Below are 18,874 nucleotides of genomic sequence, written 5' to 3' on the forward strand. Positions count from 1 at the left end.
CTCCCGGGGTGGCCGCACCACGTCCCCTCCAGCAACGAACGAGACTTTCTTTTTTTTTTTTGTTTTGTTTTTTTTAATTTTTTTTTCAACGTTTATTTATTTTTGGGACAGAGAGAGACAGAGCATGAACGGGGGAGGGGCAGAGAGAGAGGGAGACACAGAATCGGAAACAGGCTCCAGGCTCCGAGCCATCAGCCCAGAGCCCAACACGGGGCTCGAACTCCCAGACCGCGAGATCGTGACCTGGCTGAAGTCGGACGCTTAACTGACTGCGCCACCCAGGCGCCCCCGAACGAGACTTTCTGCTCCTCCATGTTCTCACCAGCACGGGGTGTCGTCAGGGGCTCCAGATTTGGCTGTTCTGTGCTCCTTCTGCAACTTCCCGTGAACTTATAATCATTCCAAAATAAGAACATTTAAAACTCAAAACTGCAGAAGAACAATTTGACTATGCTACCTCCGTGCTGGCTTCCCGCCTCACTTGTGCATAAAGAACGTAGTCTCACCGTGACCCAGACGGTCTCCTGAGCTGTCCCGCTAGCCCCCCTGCTCACTGGCACACCTATCGTTCTATTCCGATGTTCCCCAAACGTGCCCTGAAACTCTGCCTCAGGGCCTTTGCACTTGCTCCTCCAGCTGGAACGTTCCTGCGCAAACGCCATCTCGTCAGCGAGCCTATCCTTGAACCCAGCCCCACTAATTCGTGTCTCACTCCATTACCGCACACCCCACGTCACCTGTCTTCACCGCACCATCGCGACCTGACCTCACACGTATTTACTGGGTCGTCTGTGTCGAGACCGTTTTGGAGAACGTAAACTTCACGCGGGCAGCAAGTTTGTTTCTATGTTATTACCTCCCCAGCGCGTAGCAGTGCGCAGCACATAGATGTTCAATAAGTGGTCACCGAATTGATTACTCAATTCACTGGGACTGCTGTCCTTATGGTTACGAGTTGCAACCTGAGTCTCTCCCAGTCTGTCTTGGGTTCTCTTTATAGCGCGCACACGGGTTTTACCGTGCGACAATCGAAACATCCGTGCAGCGGGACTCCCTTCTTTCTCCTTCTGGACATTGCATCCTAAGTAGGAGGACCCCCTCCCAAGCCAAGGCTTCAGGTGTTTGCCTCTCTGGAAACTGCTGGGCAGGAAGCAGACAGGAGCGGCTTCTAGTCTCAAAGCTGTGAGCATCACTTCCTTTTCACGTTTGTTTTTATCCTCACGGTACCCCTTTGCCGACCCTTCCGTTCCCAAGTTTGCCGGTAACCGGGGGCTCTGGAGGCGTTTCTGACGGGCCACAGCTTGCACACGCCGTGCAGACTGTGCGAGATCTTGGCTCTGTGAGCCGGCCAACGCTTTACCTTCAAATAGGGGAGTTTGCCCCCCTACCTGTGTCTGCGTGTCACAAACACTTGAGGTTAGTTCTTTTACGCTAGTTTCACAGCTTGTATCTCTGCTTCAAAATCTTTGTAGAGGCAATGACTTCCTTGTTTTCAATATGATAATGACACGTTTGGTCACAATTTTTGTCTGCCCCATGCCAACATTGTTGGTAAGTGTTTTCCATTTTCAGTCTGTTTTCCCCAGTGTTTCTTCCCTTTTATCCTGTATCCTTGGATAGACCCAGGACACCTCAACCTTCTCAACCTCAACCTCAATCCTTCTCAACCCAGGCACCCCTGGCCTTTTGGGGTCCACGGCTTTGCTGTGGAGGCTGCCTTTGCACTGTGCACTGCCGGATGGATGTTCAGTGGCATCCTGGACCCCCGCCCCCGGATGCCTCCTCCCCACTTGTGACAACCAAAAGTACGTCCAGACACTGCCAAGGGGGCAGCCCCCAAGTGTCCCCCCGGGGTCACGGTTCTCCCCGTCGAGAACCACTGGCATCGATCACGAGCTCCTGCCTCTGGCTGCTCATCCCTGAGACAGAAGGACACAAGCCTCTCGCACGGAGAAGAGCCCGTGCTGGGGCAGGCATGACGTCCCCCGTCAGCGTGTGGCGAGGGAGCAGGAGCCAACGAGCGCCCACAACCCTCTTCTCCAGCCCCCTGGGCACGGCAGGTGGCGCTCCTCACGGGGTGCACCACTCTCCTCCATCCGCCTGGCGAGGGGGAGCCAGTGACCCTCCCAAAGCCTGTCCCTAAAAGCCCTCAGAGGGTGAATCCCAACCCTCTCTTACGGTGGCCTAGACTGTTCTGCTGGCCCTCACCTGCCTCTCCATCCTCACTGCCCCTCGCGCACCTGTGTCCCCGCCCCCGCGCTCTGGCCAGCCCAAGTCCTGGCTTTCCCGAGCCATGCCCTGCCTCGAGCCTGGACCCCTGTCGTCACGTGGCTCGGTGAATCCGTGCATGCACCAATGAGTGACTTTTCTAATGTGTGTTTATACTTGAGAGAGACACAGAGTGGGGGGGGGGGAGGGGCAGAGAGAGAAGGAGACACAGGATCCGAAGCAGGATCCAGGCTCTGAGCTGTCAGCACAGAGCCCAATGCGGGGCTGGAACCCAGAAACTGTGAGATCGTGACCTGAGCCGAAGTCGGACACTCAACCGACTGAGCCACCCAGGCGCCCCAATGTTTATTTACTTATTTACTTGAGAGAGACAGAGACACAGACAGAGCAAGAGCGGGGAAGGGGCAGAGAGAGAAGAAGACACAGAATCTGAAACAGGCTCCAGGCTCCGAGCTGTCGGCACAGAGCCTGATGCAGGGCTCAAAGTCATGAACCTCAGATCATGAGCTGAAATCGGACACATAACAATGAGTCACCCAGGCGTCCCAGGATTTGCTTTCTTACTGATGTCATTCTGCCTCCACCTCCTCCTCCTCCACCTCCTCCACCTCCTCCTCCACCTCCTCCTCCGCTTCCTCCACCTCCTCCTCCGCTTCCTCCACCTCCTCCTCCACCTCCTCCTCCTCCTCCTCCACCTCCTCTTCCTCCACCTCCTCCTCCACCTCCTCTCCTCCTCCACCTCCTTCTCCTCCTCCACCTCTTCTGCCTCCTCCTCCTCCACCTCCTCCTCCTCCTCCACCTCCTCCTCCTCCTCCACCTCCTCCTCCACCTTTTCCTCCTCCTCTGCCTCCACCTCCTCCTCCACCTCCTCCTCCTCCACCTCCTCCTCCACCTCCTTTTCCTCCTCCACCTCCTCCTCCACCTCCTCTGCCTTCTCCTCTTCCACCTCCTCCTCCACCTCCTCCTCCACCTCCTCTACCTCCTCTACTTCCTCCTCCTCCTCCACCTCCTCCTCCTCCTCCTCCTCCACTTCCTCCTCCTCCTCCTCCACCTCCTCCACATCCATGTCCTCCTCCTCCATCAACTCCTCCTCTTCCACCTCCTCATCCTCCACCTCCTCTGCCTTCTCCTCCTCCACCTCTTCCTCCTCCTCCACCTCCTCCTCCTCCACCTCCTCCTCCTCCACCTCCTCCTCCTCCTCCACCTCCTCCTCCTCCACCTCCTCCTCCTCCTCCACCTCCTCTACTTCCTCCTCCTCCTCCACCTCCTCTACCTTCTGCTCCTCCTCCTCCTCCTCCTCCCCTGCCTTTTCCTCCTCCTCTGCCTCCACCTCCTCCTCCACCTCCTCCACATCCCCGTCCTCCTCCTCCATCAACTCCTCCTCCTCCTCCATCAACTCCTCCTCCACCTCCTCCACATCCACGTCCTCCTCCTCCATCAACTCCTCCTCTTCCACCTCCTCCTCCTCCACCTCCTCCTCCTCCTCCACCTCCTCCACCTCCTCTACTTCCTCCTCCTCCTCCACCTCCTCTACCTTCTGCTCCTCCACCTCCTCCTCCTCCTCCGCCTTCTCCTCCTCCTCTGCCTCCACCTCCTCCACATCCCCGTCCTCCTCTTCCACCTCCATCAACTCCACCTCCTCTTCCGCCTCCTCCTCTGCCTTCACCCCCTCCTCCTCCACCTCCCCCTCCTCCTCCCCCTCCTCCTCCACCTCCTCCACCACCTCCTCGTCCTCCTCCGCCTGTTCCTCTACCACCTCTTCCTCCTCCTCCTCCGCCTCCTCCCCCTCCCCCTCCCCCTCCTCCTCCACCGTCTCCACCACCTTGGCCTCCTCCTCCGCCTTCTCCTCTTCCTCCTCCACCTCCTCCTCCTCCTCCTCCACCTCTTCGTCCACCTCCTCCACCTCCTCCCCCTCCTCTACCTCCTCCCCCTCCTCCACCTCCTCCCCCTCCTCCACCTCCTCCACCTCCTCCTTCGCCTCCTCCTCCACCTCCTCCTCCACGTCTTCGTCCACCTCCTCCACCTCCTCCTCCTCCTCCACCTCCACCTCCTCCTCTTCCACCCCCTTCTCTTCCTCCACCTCCTCCGCCTTCTCCTCCTCCTTCTCCTCCTTCTCTTCCACATCCACCTCCTCTGCCTCCTCCACCTCCTCCCACTGCTCCTCCACCTCCACCTCCTCCACATCCACGTCCTCCTCCTCCATCAACTCCTCCTCCTCCTCCACCTCCTCCAGCACCTCCAGCTGCTCCCAAGCTACTCTCTGATGTGACTATTCGCCGCAGCAAACGTGTATCATCCCAGTTTCAAGTGGGAGAATTGAAAAGTGCCTTCGCTGGGAGGTTCTGAATGGAGTTTCTGCAGAGACACGTTTCCTTGCGCTGAGAACCAGCCCAGCCCTCAGAGCCAAGGTGAGCCTTACTGGCGTTTCCATCCTGACCTCTTGTGGTCATTTCTCGTATCGCGGCAGGCCTCAGAAAAGGAAATGCCCTGAGTGTTTCCGGGAAAAGTCATCAAGGGACTAAACAGCAGTTGGAGCAGCACTGACTGGGAACAATGTGCGTTCACGCCACTTCCCTTCGGGGACTTCACTCTCACCGCAGACGTGAGACCCCCAGCCCAGCAGTGGGTCACCCTGAGTGGCCGCACACGGCCAGGGGCGGCTGGACCGGGGGTCCCGCCCGACTCCACGCTCGGTGCCCGGTACCTTGCTCACCGGGCTGAAGGGTGACTGTGCCTCTGCTCGAGCCCGACACCCGTCCTCCCCCGCCCGCAGACGTCAGGCTCTTTGTTCCCGGGCCCTGACTCGGGCCCGGGTTTCCACCACAGACCCCTCGGCCTCAGACCAAATACCACCTCCGGCTCTCCTGGTTTCTCCGGCTCGCATCTGGCAGACGCAGGGTCTTCTCAGCGTCCGTAAGCGTGAGAGTCAGTTCTCACGGCAAACCGACGGTAAGTCCCGTCGTGTCTGTGTCTCCGTTTCTCACACACATACAGTCTGGAAGAAACGTCCCCCCTCGGTGGCACCACATTCACAAAGGACAGAAGCAGCAGCTCCAGCCTGAGCCACATTCCCCTGCGACCCTTCCTCACCCCCGACCAGCTACTCCTTTATCCAAAGCTTTCACCAGGAATGGGTTTGACTAAGCCATTTATCTTTCAGAGCCCCTTAAGAGAAGTAAAAAGCATCCCTCAGTTTACTCTTACTAGCCGGACGGGACTAGCCGGACGGCTTTGGGAAAACCTGAGTAAATGACCCGTGCCTCAGTTTCCCCACTGTAAAACGGGAATGTTGAGAGTCCCCGCGTCAGAAAGCCATCTGGAGAGCTAAATGAGGGGACACACACACCAAGCGTCTCCCACTTGGGTTTGCTCACGGGAAGAGCGGAGAGTGATTCCTTCCACGGTGGCCGTGATTAGGATTGTGTCTTAAATCCCCAGCCGCGTTAGAACAAAGGATCCAGGAGCGCCGTGTCGGGACCCGGGGTCAAGACCAAGTACCAGAACAAGCGGCTCCTGGTGTTCTGATCGCTTGGGGAACCACAAGGGGCTCGGCAGCTGAGCCTGGCCCCGGGGACGGAGGCGGACGCGTGCACGTGTCACTGTGTCACAATTACGCGTCACTCTCCTGTTGGGGGACACTTGGCCTGAACGGGGTTTTGCCAGATGCCGGGGTTGCTACCTCCTCGTCTGCTGTGTAGTTTCCTGGCAAGTTTTTCTCGTCCTTTTTTGAATGTCCGCGTCTCTCCGTCTGCTAAAGGAAATGTACTTGGATCTTACGCTTTTGTCTGAGAGTTTCTGTTTCATTGGTTACATGTCCTTTTATCTTATTTTTTACTTTTTTAAATTTACACCCAAATTAGTTAGCATATAGCACAACAACGATTTCAGGAGTAGATTCCTACCCCCACGGCGTGTCACGTGCCCCCTCCCCACGCACGGCGTGTCGCGTGGCTTCGTGCGCCCCTCGGGGCCTGTTTGCCCGGCCTGCGCGCTCAGGCTCCCTGGGCCTGGGAACGTGCACGACCAGAAGCCAAGGCCAGGCCCTTGTCGGCGTCTTCCCGGAGAGTCGAGGAGGGAGGAGGGCGCCCCGGACGCAGAATCGCAGCGCAGAGCAGGACCTGACAGGTTGTTCACACGGCACTTTAGCCCCCCCCCGCCCCGGGTACTAGCGGGGACACAGCAGGGAGGAGGGGACGCCCGGGGGCAGCTGGAACCCGTCTCCATCAGCCGCTCGCCAGTCGGGTCTGCCATGCCCTCGCCCCACAGGCTCGCCGTTCGGGCCGCTGGTCCCGGCTTCCTGACCTCCGGGGGGCCCTGGTGGCCTGGGGCCGACGGGCAGGACAGGCGGGCACGGGGCCTCGGTCCGTCCTCCAAGTCCCCTCGTCAGTGCCGGCCCGGCCCCGGCCCCTTCCCGCTCCTCCACACGCTGTTCCACCTCCCCAAGGTCGCGGGCACAGAACGCGTCCTCGGATGCTGGCGCCCTGCCTGCTTCCGTAGTCCCTGCAGGCCGCGTCTGGAGGATGGCCGCTCGCCAGGTCACCGCCCTGAAGAGGGCACGGGATGTGTCAGCCTACTCTTACACACAGGCCTGTACACGCGCACCACACACGTGCTTACACGCACGCAAACTAAGACACACACCGTGCACACGCACACACGCACGCACACGCTTCCCTGTTGTGCAGCCTCCAGCTGCCGGTCCGAGTGCAATACACCCAGAGCGTCCGTGAGCGCTGGCTGTAAAACGCACAAACCGAGGATCGCTTCACACACGCAGTCCCCCCACCCCAGGGTCGCACCCGCCTGAGAACCAGTCCTGTTAAGAGGAGCTGCCCTGTGTGGCGAATTAGAGAGACTACAGTTAATACTTCAACTGCCTAAAATATGACAAGTCAAGAATGAAAAGGACACGCAGCTCACATAGATGCTCTGCGAGGGCAAGCCACGGGAGAAGCCAGACGCCCTTCTGAAGGCTGTCCGGCAGAGCTGGGACCCCTGTCCCCCAGCCCCCTCACCTACCTGGGCCTCCTTCCCTCCGCGAGGGACACGACTAGTAAGAGACGTGACTTGTTAAAACCACCGTGGCCTCGCACTCCAAGAGGGAGCGTGAACAGCGTGGTCTGTGGGCGCCCCCGAGAGTCGCGGCAGCCGCGGCCTCCTCTCCAGCAGGCCAGGTGCCCTCTGGGAGTTCACACGCGGGGCACTTCCTCCTGTAGCCCCTGGGTCTCTCACACGAACCCCCGGACACACAGAAGCTTCCTAGAAAGCGGAATGGCCCTGACTGGGCTCTGCCGCCCTCGCTGGCCTCAGGCAGGCAACTATTTCCCATCAAGTTTTGCAAGGCTTGTCCGTGATCGGCAGAACCAAGGACCCGTCACACGAGCACAGCACACGGGCAGGGACATCCGGTGACAAGCCACTGCAAGCTGCTGAACGTCCGCCCCGCAAGGAACGCCGCGAACGGCTGGCTGTACGTTTTCACATTTAGATTTTGACGTTCGAAGCCTCTCGGGTACCATTACGTCTGGTTTATTTACTCGTCTTGTTGGAGAGAGTGACGAAAGAGGGAATCGGCGGGTCTGAGCCCAGCGCTGCACGGGGCACATTCACTCACGTGGTCTCACGCGGGGCTGGAAGACACACACGCACGCCTCCACCTGCAGACCCACCTACACGGTCAGAGGGCGGCAGCCTCTTCCCGGGCTGCCCGCCCCGGGGCTTCCATGCATCCAGAGCTCTGTTCTGACCCTCACTTCGCGGAATCTGCAACACCTGTCACTTCCTTCCTCCCCACCTCTGTCCTGCTTTAGGTTAAGCGGGGCATTAATTTTTCAAATAAGGGAGAGGAAATGCCATCAGGGACACAGGCACAGATAAGCAGTATTTATCTTTCAACTAAGCTAAGTAAGCCTCACGGAGCTTCGTTTCCACATGACGTGTTCCAGTGCACCTCGCCCACGACGCGTTCACACCTGCCAGACGGCGCGGGCTTCGGATTTCTTGGTAGAGGTACTTTAAGGCAAACATCGGATCTTCCTTCGAGAGCTATTACGGAGACATGTGATCAGTAATGCGTTAACTTCTTACGAACAGGCAACGCTATACATTCAGTAACTAATAATGTATTAAGACCTTAGTACGTGGCAGGCGCTATTCTAGGGACCAAGGACACGGCATGGAGTTTACATGTAGTGGCGTAAGAAGGACAATAAACAGACAAGTACACGATGTGTCAGTGGTGACAAAACTAGCTTCGAAGAAAAGCAGGGACAGGGAGACGAGGAGGCCGGGGCAGGTGAGAGGCTGCCATCTCGAACGGAGTCGTTAGGGTAGATCTTGCTGCTAATGTGACATCTAGCCAAAAGGAGGCCATGCAGGTGTCAGAGAGATGGTGTTCTAATTGGAAACGGCATGTGCAAAGGCCCTGGGGCAGAGGCAAGGCCCAGTGTGTGACAGGAACAGCAAGGAGACCTGGGTGGAGTGAGAGAGGGGAGCAGGGCAGCCGGTATGCCGATGATGCGGGATCTCCCGGCCCATAGCGAGGACTCTGCCGTGACCCGAGTGACCTGTGGAGCCACGGGCAGGTGGTGACCCAGAATGACACGGTCTGACTTGGGTCTTAAGCAGACGCCGTGGCTGCTGAAATGGCACGTAGCACAGCCACTCCCCGTCTTCTCCCTGTTCTCGGCCCCTCTGTCCGGACCACACGATGATGCTGCTTCCTCAGTGACCTCCCGAGTCTGAGGCAACAAAGTAACCAAGGCCCTAGTCACTGCTTCCGCTCGCCTGGGAGATTTGCCCGCAGTCTGCGCACGCCTGCACACAGACCCCGCACACCCCGCGAGGGCAGCCTTGCTCCATCACGCCGTCTGCACGGGCGCCCACGGCCCCCATTCGTCTGTAAGCTGCTTCAGGGCAAAGAAATAAAGGCACAGGTCTCCACGGTGCTCAGGCTTCGTTTTTATTAAACCACGTGCTGCCCCCGGGGAGATACAGCCGACCGAGGGCACCGGCCACCGGTTTCCTCCCACTTCCACGGCGGGCACCTCTGCTCACCCGGGACGGGAAATTTCTGCAAAGCCGCCCGCCCCGGGGCCCGGCTTCTCCAGGCACAGACAGCTCCACAGAGGGAAGCGGACTAAAGAGCCCCTTCTTCCGCACAGAGGCCTGGACACACACGGGCCGGATGACCCGGGCACCGTGGGGCAGAGGGAACGCCCGGAGCCGCCCCAGGAGGCCTCCTCTGGCCAGACGCGGCTCACTTCCTGTGGCCCTGCACAGCGGCCAGTCTCAGCCTGACCACTCGCTCTTCTCGGCGTCGCGCACGTAACGCAGTCAGATGCGTCCCCGTCACCGGGCTCTGTGGGCGCCGGCCGCCGGGACACCGGGAACGGGCACCTGGGAGCTCGGTGCCCCCCCCCCCCGCCCCTCCCCGGGCGGCTCTGCCTCCGGCCCAGCAGGAGCCCGTGACCTAGGAGGGCAGCTCCGTGCTGGGGGCAGAGCACAGGGACTAGGAGTGCGCCACCCGGGGGGCGGGCCGCTTCTCCGTGAAGAAGCTTTTCAGCAGCAGCACCTGGCTAAAACTGACCAGGAACAGGGCGACGGTCTCGCCGACAGACCAGTACGAGACCCGGCTGTTCAGCTCCTCCGCCCGCGCCCGGTCCTGGGCCTCGCGGAGCCGGTAATGCGTCTGGGAGTCAATCACCGTCTTCAGGGCCTCGTGGATGGTCACACAGGCCGACTCCATCTGGGCAGGAGGAGAAGAGCAGTCATGTTCTAACCCCGAGAGGAGCGTGCAATCCGCACACGGCCCACGCCGACACCCGGGCCACGTCCCCTGAGCCGCCGGCACCCGAGGCTCCGATTAGGAGGTGACGGAGTCAGGAGCGGAGCCACGTGTCTGAGTCCCGAGCCTAGGCCTTCGAACGCGGCCCTGGGGTCTCACCTAACATTCGGGACAGTGGCGGGCGGGGATCGCCACCCCGCTGGTAGGAGGCCTGACGGACCGCTGGCCCCGCACACAGATGAGAAAACTGAGGCTCCAAGAGGCCGTGTGACCTGCCCGAGGTCAGAGACGTGAGTCACAGTCGTGGGGGCCTGTTCCTGTACACACACAGGCACAGGAAGACACCCCTCTCGTGTATGCACACACACCCGACCGCACATATGAACGCACACGCTTACACACACACGCTCATGTGGGACCCCCTTCACCCGGCTCCACGTACTGAGGCGGAACCTTGAATCCCTTCCCCCTCCCCGACACCTGCCCGACTCCCGCGACACGATGAGCTGTGACTAGGTCACACGGCACGGCCACCCTCACGCCACGGCCACCACCCCAGCGCCTCACCTGACCACAGGAGCCCCCGAAAGGGAGCAGAGCTCCGGCTGCCAGCCTAGAGGACACAGGCACGTGCGGGGACCGGAGGAGGTCTCTGGGGGCCGGGGCACAACAGCCGACAAGGACCCGAACCCGCCAACAGTCTGGCGAGCGCGGAAGCTGATCCCCGGCCTCACCCCGACCCAGCCTGGGGACCCGCGTGGCCCGGACCACCCGCCTGCGGCACTGAGGTGCACGTGGTCCACTTCGGACGCTCGGTTACGCCACGAAGGGAATCACAAGCCCACGGTGGTCATGAGGCTCACTCACAGGTGACCTAGGACACGCATTTATCTGAAACCTAGAAGATTCTATCCCAACAAGGCCAGAGAAGCTCACAACGCGTCCCAGAGACACCTGCTTCGGTCCCCAAAGCGCAGAGAGAGGTGAACTGTCCACACCGTGAGCGCAGGAAGGGAGGGGAGACCGAGTCACGGAGCCACTGCCTGACTGACCCCCAACACCCTCCCTTGTGTCACAAATGAACTGTTTCCGGGAGGCAAATAGGAGACTGTGGCCAAAAAGCAACATCGCCCTTACTTGCCTCACGGGCTGTTCACTCCGGGCCACGGCAGGGGCCACACCAGGCCACGCGAGGGAGGACGAGGCCTCCTTTCGGCCCCGGCGTTTCCAAGGCCACGTATCGTGTCCACCCTATGACTGGTCTGCCGCCAGGGCTACGGTTTCCTGTGGACACGCGGGCGGCTGCTGTCACCCGGGTCCATGGGAAGAGCTGCAAAGTGCCACCCAGACAGGAAGCGACAGGGTCACTGCCACCCAGGTGGAATTAGGGGAGCTCCACAGGGCAGCAGTTCAAAGGGCAGAATCCAGGGTAACAAACCCACTTTCTCGGGGACACCTGCACACCCCGTCATCTCGGGCTGGCGCCCGGCGTCGTCACCTGCCCCACACTTGGTAGGCGGCTCATACCTACAGGCGTCAGACGCTGAGAAGCGGCCACCTGATCCTGGAAGGGCTCCTGACACCAAGGAGTTCCTTGATGTGTCAACCGGCTTCAAATGCCGGCCACAACAGGACCACCCGGGGCACAGACCTCTGCCAGACGCACAGTGGCATTCGTGGGCGCTGACACCCCCCCCCCGCCCCTCACCCCAGCTCTTCAGGTGATGCTTCTGGAGCTCACGAAGGCACGTCCGCCATCACAGAATGAACAGCGGATAAACCAGGAAGGGCTAGGAAGGAGGCCGCGGCATGGGGTCAGGCTACTCTGCGAGCCTGTGTCCAGGCCAAATCACAACACGGCATTTCCGGAAGCCTCTCTAGTCCAGCTGCACTGGTCACTGCAGTTCTGCGGGCAAGACAGGGCAGAGCGGCGGACAGACGTGGGCACCGAGGGCCCCGCCACAAGCAGATTCGGGGTGTCCTTGAGATCAGCGGGGGCCAGGGACGCACACGTAGGCATGCGCACCTGTGGGACCTGCACATACACACACACTCACTATGCATGCACACACAGACTTTGCCTTTAAGCACGAGCGAAGGGCCCACGTGGGTTTCCGGGCTAGAATTCCACCCTCTACGCTTAGGTCCGTCCCATGCTCATTCAGAGACTCGGAGCGGGCGCTCCCTGGGCCCTGGGCCTGGCTGGAGGGCTCAGCAGTGCAGGTCGGCAGGTGCAGGCTCCTCCCAGGGCCCAGAATCACTGGAAAAGGAGGGAGGGAAAAGGAAGAGAGACAGGGAGGACCCTGAAGTCACAGCTGCAGAGGCCCGAGGCAGAGGACACGTCGGGTCCGCCATGCGAGGCGCCACATCGGAGGCCGCGTCCCACCCATAGGCCAGAGACGGCACCCCGGTTCTGAGAAGAGGGCGGCGGTGGCCTTCGCATCAAGGTCTCAGATCAGGTCCCGGAGGGTAAAGCAGCAACGGGCAGGAACGTAGCTCTCCCAGCATCAAGGCCACGGGGACCCAGGGGCAACACAGCACATGATGCACACCCGCCCCCGAAGCACCCCCTGCCCAGAAAGGCACACTATGTCCCCATCACTGGGACCCCCGCCTGTGCCAGTGCACGGCCCGTGACCACGAGCTTTCCGTTAGGAAACCCGTCCAGCCTGCTTCCTACCCTGCGGAATCTCTTCTGCTTCCAAGAACCCTGTTTTCTCAGGGCCCTGGGCCCCCTGGGCTGGAGTGTGGCTTCCGCCCTGGCTGGTTCCCTGGCTGGAATCCGGGAGCCTCCCGGGGTTTCTGGTCACTGCTGTCTTGTGACAGTTGCTCCCTGGAGACACCCCGATCCGTCCCCCTCCCGGGACCATCCCCTTCCTCTGCTGCCACACCAGCGTCTCACCCTGTCTGTCCCGCCTGGCGATGCTCCAGTCTTCAGCCTGCAACCACCAGCAAGGTCCCCCAGCCTGCACCCCACGGGGCCCCCACGGACAGGAGCGCACTCGGGTCCTTACAGACTTCAAGAGCTCAGAGCCAGGGACGTACGGGCTGACCTCAGAGCAGAGGTGGGAGAACCTTTAATCCTCCCTGGAACACCAGTGAGCGGCCCGGGGCCTCTGACCTCCGCTGGAAAACCTTCAGGCTCTGCTGGGATCTGCCCGGACTCTCAGGAAGCTCAGCCGCCCCAGGGGCACCCTCCGGCCCCTGCCCTCTCCTGGGAGCCTGGTCAGGCTGCGACCCAAGCTGGAGACAAGTCCCCGTGGCCTTAGCCCCAGCCTGGACCTTGGTCACTCTGGATCCTGCTCTTCCATCAGAGTTTGGATTCGGGGGCCAGAAAACATGGCCTCTGGCCCACCGCTGTGCTGGAAGAGGTGGGGGGGGGGCAGGGGGTGTGAGAAAAGAGCCAGGGCCAATGGGGGATCCAAGCCACGCCAAGAAAACAAGGTCTGGGGAGGGACGTGCACCTGCCGGCCCATCCCGAGAGCCGTCCCTTAAACCACAGCTCTGACCACAGCGCCCCGTGGCTAACTGACATGGCCACACATCTCAGCCTGCCGCCAGCAGGCACTAGCACACAGGAAATGCCCGCCACACGGGAGCCAGGCTCTCAGGTGTAGACACAGACAGACGGTGCTCAAGGCTGGGGGTGGGGGCGGGCGGGGTGGTCAGAGGTACCAGGGGAAGGGACCCCCTCTGGAGGCTGGGCAGGAGAAAACAGGAGATCCGGCCACGCAGACGGGGGTGAGTAGTCAGTTTCCTGCAAGAAAACCAAATCTAACTCTAAGCCTCCAGGAAAGGATTTCTCGATCGCAGTGACCACCATTAAGCCTTGTCTCTACCCGATCTGTCTTCCACCGGTTAGAGGGGGAGACCTTCGGCTCCACTTCCAGAGTTACCGCATCTTTAGCATGGAGGCTGTTTCGTCGGTGAGCCACAGAACTCCCAAGAGTACGGGCTGTGAGACCTCCCACCCAGGACACGCCACAGGTCATGCGGCCAGGCTCAGACCCAGGGCCGTCTGGCGGAACCTGCCACGCATGGCCACTGGCCACCTGTGACTGCTGGGCCCCGGAAATGTGGCTACGCAGCCAACGAGGAAACGAGTTTTTAATTTCATTTTAATAAACTTACGTTGCAACAGCCGTACGTGGCCAGGCCACACCCCGGACTGGGTGGCGGTAACCCCCATCTGCTCAGGGAGGGCAGACGAACCCACGGTCAGAGCCACAGAGGAAGGGAGCGGGCGACCACGTGACCACCGAGAGGCTGCCCAGAAGGCGACCTGGCCCCGCTGGAGACTTAGACGCTCTGGCTTTGGATCAGGAGCAGCGCAGACCCGACGGTCAATCCTGTCTTGCGGGGTCCCCTGGGCCCCGCCACGCAGTCATGTGGCAAGTCTGTGCCATGCGCCACGACTGGGGGCAGGGGATACCAGGGTAAACGGCACGGGTTGCTGGGCGGGCCTCGGGAAGCCGTGAGCCTGCACTGCGCGTGAGGGGCAGGAGGGAGACTGACAAAGGAGACTGGGCTCAGTCTGTCACTGGCCCCGAGAGCCCACGCACGACCATCTATCCCCGATTCTCTTCCAGAGTGTGTGGGGCCCTGGCTGCGAGTCCACTGCCCAAGCAGACTGTCTCCGCCAGCCCTCCCGGCATCCAGGGGGCCGCGGGACACCTGGCAACGACGGGCTGAGCAGAAGTGCGGCGAGAGACTCCCGGGCCGGGGGTCTGAAGAAGCAGGCGGGACTTCCGGAGGAAGTCCGCTCAGAGCCCAGAGGAATGGAGCAGGGAGCCCACCAGACAGCACCCCGGATTCCTACGTCAGTCCCTGGAGGAAAGCTCTCCACCAACCTAGGCTACCGCTTGAGTGAGAAAAGATCTGCCACAGGGTTAAGCCACCGACACGTGGCTGTCGCAGCTCACGTGGCCCTGACAACACACCGTACGAAGCAGGCGTTCGGTCTTGATGACGCACACACACTGTACATGCATTGGGGGGGGTGGGGTGCAGGCATGGACGCCTCCCAAGCAATGCCATTTGAAAGGCCGTTGGGAACATGGAAATTCCATAGGACCTGGCGAAACAACGCAGAGGGAGAGCACAAGGGGGACCGTGTCCTTTAGGACTGAACGCAGGAGGAGGTGAGGCCAACACTGAGCCACGCAGGCCGGGAAATGGGGGCGGGGCGACTGAGTGCCGGCCAGGACCGGACCCGAGGGGAGGAGGAATGGGCTGAAGGCCGAGCCCGGCCCACGGCCGCCGACGTCCACTCACCTGGGTGAGGGCCGTGACCCTGTTCCCCATGTCTGGGAGGATGGGGGGCTCGTCGCCCACTTGGAAGTCAAAGTAGACGGTCTTGTGAGAGAAGGTGGAGAACTCATTGCTGAAGCAAAACTGATAAACGCCCTTGACCTCGGCCCGGTGCGTGAAGCTGTCGTACTGCTTCTTGGTTTCCCTGTAGATGGTCTTTCCCAGGGGGTCCTCCACGTAGCAGTCCACGTCATAGTGGCCTCCGGTAATGACCTGACAACCAGAGAGACACCCACCGTCTGCTTTACCAGTGGGGCAAGCAGCGCGCATGCAATGCCGACCGGCCACCGTGAACTTCCTAGAACAGGTGCTGGGATGCTCTCGGTCGTCCTGGGGACGACACTGAGGTTGGGAGAGGTTAAGTAAATCCGCCATGGCCACACTGCTAGAAAGGGACGGGGCTAAGATTTGAATGCCCGTCTGCCCGACTTCCCAAGGTTTTGCTCTGCAAGGGCACGATGAGCTTAACCCTTCCCCTTTTTTTTTTTTTTTTAATTTTTTTTTCAACGTTTTTTATTTATTTTTGGGACAGAGACAGACAGAGCATGAACGGGGGAGGGGCAGAGAGAGAGGGAGACACAGAATCGGAAACAGGCTCCAGACTCCGAGCCATCAGCCCAGAGCCTGACGCGGGGCTCGAACTCCCGGACCGCGAGATCGTGACCTGGCTGAAGTCGGACGCTTAACCGACTGCGCCACCCAGGTGCCCCAATCCTTCCCCTTTTACAGAAGAGGAAACTGAGGCCCTGAGATCAAGTAAATTGCCAGACGGGTCTAGTGAATGTTAATATTATTACTGATCAAATGCAAAAAGCAAATACAGAATAGAGTGCTCATAGACCCGGTGGCCATCAGAGGTGGGAGGGTCCTTGGCAATGACACAGTTCAAACTCTATAAACATAAGAGTGACAAGATGGGCATTGGGCGAAATCACACAGGTGGTCATCGGCTATAACCAACGTCCATCAAGGGACACAGTCAGTGGCCTACATCTACTTCCAAAGTTCTTCTTTGCGCAGATAGGAGGATTTCCTTTATAAGTGGTCGGCCCCCTGCTGCTGGAGGTGCCGAAATCAAGGTGACCATCTTTGACAGGGCATTTCTGCCCTAGCAGTGACCAGACCACCTCCCAGGCCCCTCCAGCCTCATAATGACCGGTTTTTAGTGATTGTACGGGGGGGGGGGGGGGGGGGGGGGGGGGGGGGGGGGCTGTTAACCCAGACACAATTTGCATGTTGTCCACAGAGATGTTAAAGTGGCCATACCAGCGACCCAGAGGCTATCCCACACCATGTTGTCCCCAGGCACAAGCCTCCTGCTGTGGCTCTGGCCAGAGAGGACCCATGAAGGGCCTGCCTCACTCCTGCTTGCCCACGCCACCTCATCCCGGGAATGCCTGGGAGCAGGTGTCCACGGAGAGGTGGCCGTCTGGGGAGGATTCCCACTGGCACCCCAACCCCAGATCTGCCCACTAAACTTCCGGGGCAGATCCCTCACCCGAGACCATTCCCCACCCGTGCGCCGGGTGGTCTGTGGGAGAAGGCGGGAGTGCAGGAGCGGCAGCATATGGCCACAACAGGACTGCCTGCTGGTAAACACTGCGCATTGTCCCCACCCCTGCGCTCACCCCGCCTCCGCCTGTAAACCCTGGAGAAGCGGGGAGTACGACCACGAACCCACCTCCCGCCCCCACTGCCGTGCTTGGGTACACGCGGGACAAGGCGGGCCGGGAGCGCTGCCTCCCGGCCCGCCCGCAGTGCCGCCCGTGGGGGCGCGGCCTCACCTGGTAGTCCAGGGAGAACTTGGCGCCCCGCTCCACGTCCTCGTGGAAGCACTGCTTGGCGCTGTCGGGCAGCTCGAAGGTGAGCTCGGCGCCCCGCGGCCGCTCGGCCCGGAGCAGGAGCAGCAGCAGCAGCAGCAGCAGCGGTGGCGACGGCGGGGAGCCGGGACGCGCGCCCGCGGGGCCCATGGCGCTCCGGTCCGGTCCCGGCCGGGGCGGCGGCTGCGGGGCGCTGGGCGCGGACGTGGCGCCCAGGCGGCGCTTCCGGGGAAGGCGCCCCGCCCCTTCCCCGCTGCGCGTGCGCGCTGGCTCCGCCGGGCAGGCCACGCCCCCTCCCCCTGCGGCGCCCGGCTTGGCGGGAGGGCTGGGGGCGGGGCGGGAGGGCTGGGGGCGGGGCGGGAGGGCTGGGGGCGGGGCGGGAGGGCTGGGGGCGGGGCGGGAGGGCTGGGGGCGGGGCGGGAGGGCTGGGGGCGGGGCAGGCGGGCGCGCTCCGCGGGAGCCCCGCACCCTGGGGCCACTGAGGCTGCGCTCAGCCACTCGGATGTCTGGGCTATCAGGACAAGGCGAAGGTTCTCCTGGGATAAAACGCTCTTTCTTTCTTTCCCTTTGCCTTCTCAAAACCATGAAAGCGGGGAAATTGACTTACTGCCTTATCCATTACCATTGGCCTAAGAAGATATCTTGTATAATCACTACTACAGGGTTTTGATATTCTAAGAGCAGGTAAAACAGAAAAGACACCGACTGTGGTCTGGCTACTCAGTAAAGAATTTTTCGGGACAGCGTTATCACATGTGTATCCGGATTTCCGCAAAGAATTGTACCGCCGTATAGACCCCCACGTGGACGACAGGGAAGTGTACCGCCGCGGGGCACATCTGGCCGTGAATTAACGTGCGAAGCTATGTCAAAGCAATCAGAACGGGTAATGTCATATTTGATGACTCTGTACCAGGCTCAGAGAAGGTATGTTGTGGTGTGCCTTGAGGCTCTTTCCCTGGTTCTGTCCTGTGGCACATTATTTTTTAGTAACTGATATATGTGTGTGTGTGTGTGTGTGTGTGTGTGTGTGTGTGTGTATCGATATCAATATATGCATATATATCGATATATATGTATATGGAAAAAACATGTAAGAAATAATCATTTCATCTAGATGCACCGAGGGAAGAAGCAAATGACAGATGTAAGACTAAAATGACCTTGGCCAGCTGCGGTGCTAAGATTCACAAGAAATTTTGCCAGGTTAAATGTTAAGTCCTGTGTTTAAGTTCCAAGAAAACACCTGCATAAGCTCAGAGGCGGGAAGCCTGACACGGCCGTAGCTCAGGCCAGGGCATTCGAAGCCTGAGCCTCAACAACACTTAGCTGAGGGTAAGAGTGGGAATGCACCAACTGAGCAAGGAGGCCTGACTCGCCCCCTGGGGGTTAATAAAGGAACAGAACTGTCACAGCACCTATGGGGTGGAAGGCAGTAACTGTCACACTGTCTCAGGCACTGATCAGAGCACATCTGTGTTACTACCTTGGGAGGGACATGAATAAAACAGGGGAATAAGTCACAGCGAGGTAGTTAGGAGGGGACCAGTCTAGTAAGCTGCCAGGAAGGCTGCTCAAACAAAGTGAAGTCAAAGGAAACAGGATATAACCTTGAAGAATAAAATCTAAGGATGAAGAAAGTGTTAACTTTAAAAAGTTTGCATAACAGCAATCTTTACAGCTACCATTCAGCACCTACAAGGTGCCGGCCTGCAGTGTTAGCTGCTCA

At 60.2% G+C, this 18,874-nt stretch overlaps 2 protein-coding genes across 2 annotated transcripts in view; both read right to left on the reverse strand.

Moving 5' to 3' along the window:
- The window catches only part of MINAR1 (membrane integral NOTCH2 associated receptor 1), a 106,559-nt gene extending 91,130 nt beyond the window's left edge, over positions 1–15,429 (reverse strand). The window contains exon 1 of the mRNA XM_086711760.1: positions 15,290–15,429. The gene's annotated coding sequence lies outside the window, so the exon portion shown is untranslated. The remainder of the gene's footprint in view (positions 1–15,289) is intronic.
- On the reverse strand, positions 9,170–17,373 carry TMED3 (transmembrane p24 trafficking protein 3). Its single transcript, XM_086711765.1, has 3 exons — positions 17,110–17,373; positions 15,290–15,538; positions 9,170–9,976 (listed from the first exon to the last, which is right to left on the reverse strand). Exons 1-3 carry the CDS (start codon positions 17,293–17,295, stop codon positions 9,740–9,742), a joined length of 672 nt encoding a protein of 223 aa, XP_086567891.1. The 5' UTR covers positions 17,296–17,373; the 3' UTR covers positions 9,170–9,739.
- Positions 17,374–18,874: the final 1,501 nt, after the last annotated feature.

This window comes from Puma concolor, chromosome B3 (assembly GCF_028749965.1).
Source record: "Puma concolor isolate L17-30 chromosome B3, mPumCon1.1.hap2, whole genome shotgun sequence".
Classification (NCBI taxonomy): Eukaryota; Metazoa; Chordata; class Mammalia; order Carnivora; family Felidae; genus Puma; species Puma concolor.

Excerpts from the sequence above, each read along its gene's own strand:
- TMED3 (XM_086711765.1), bottom strand. The coding sequence starts at position 17,295 with ATGGGCCCCGCGGGCGCGCGTCCCGGCTCCCCGCCGTCGCCACCGCTG. Across the intron at positions 15,539-17,109 it reads AGTTCTCCCTGGACTACCAG|GTCATTACCGGAGGCCACTA; the intron begins GTGAGGCCGCGC and ends TCTGGTTGTCAG. Across the intron at positions 9,977-15,289 it reads GGGTCACGGCCCTCACCCAG|ATGGAGTCGGCCTGTGTGAC; the intron begins GTGAGTGGACGT and ends CCTCCTGCCCAG.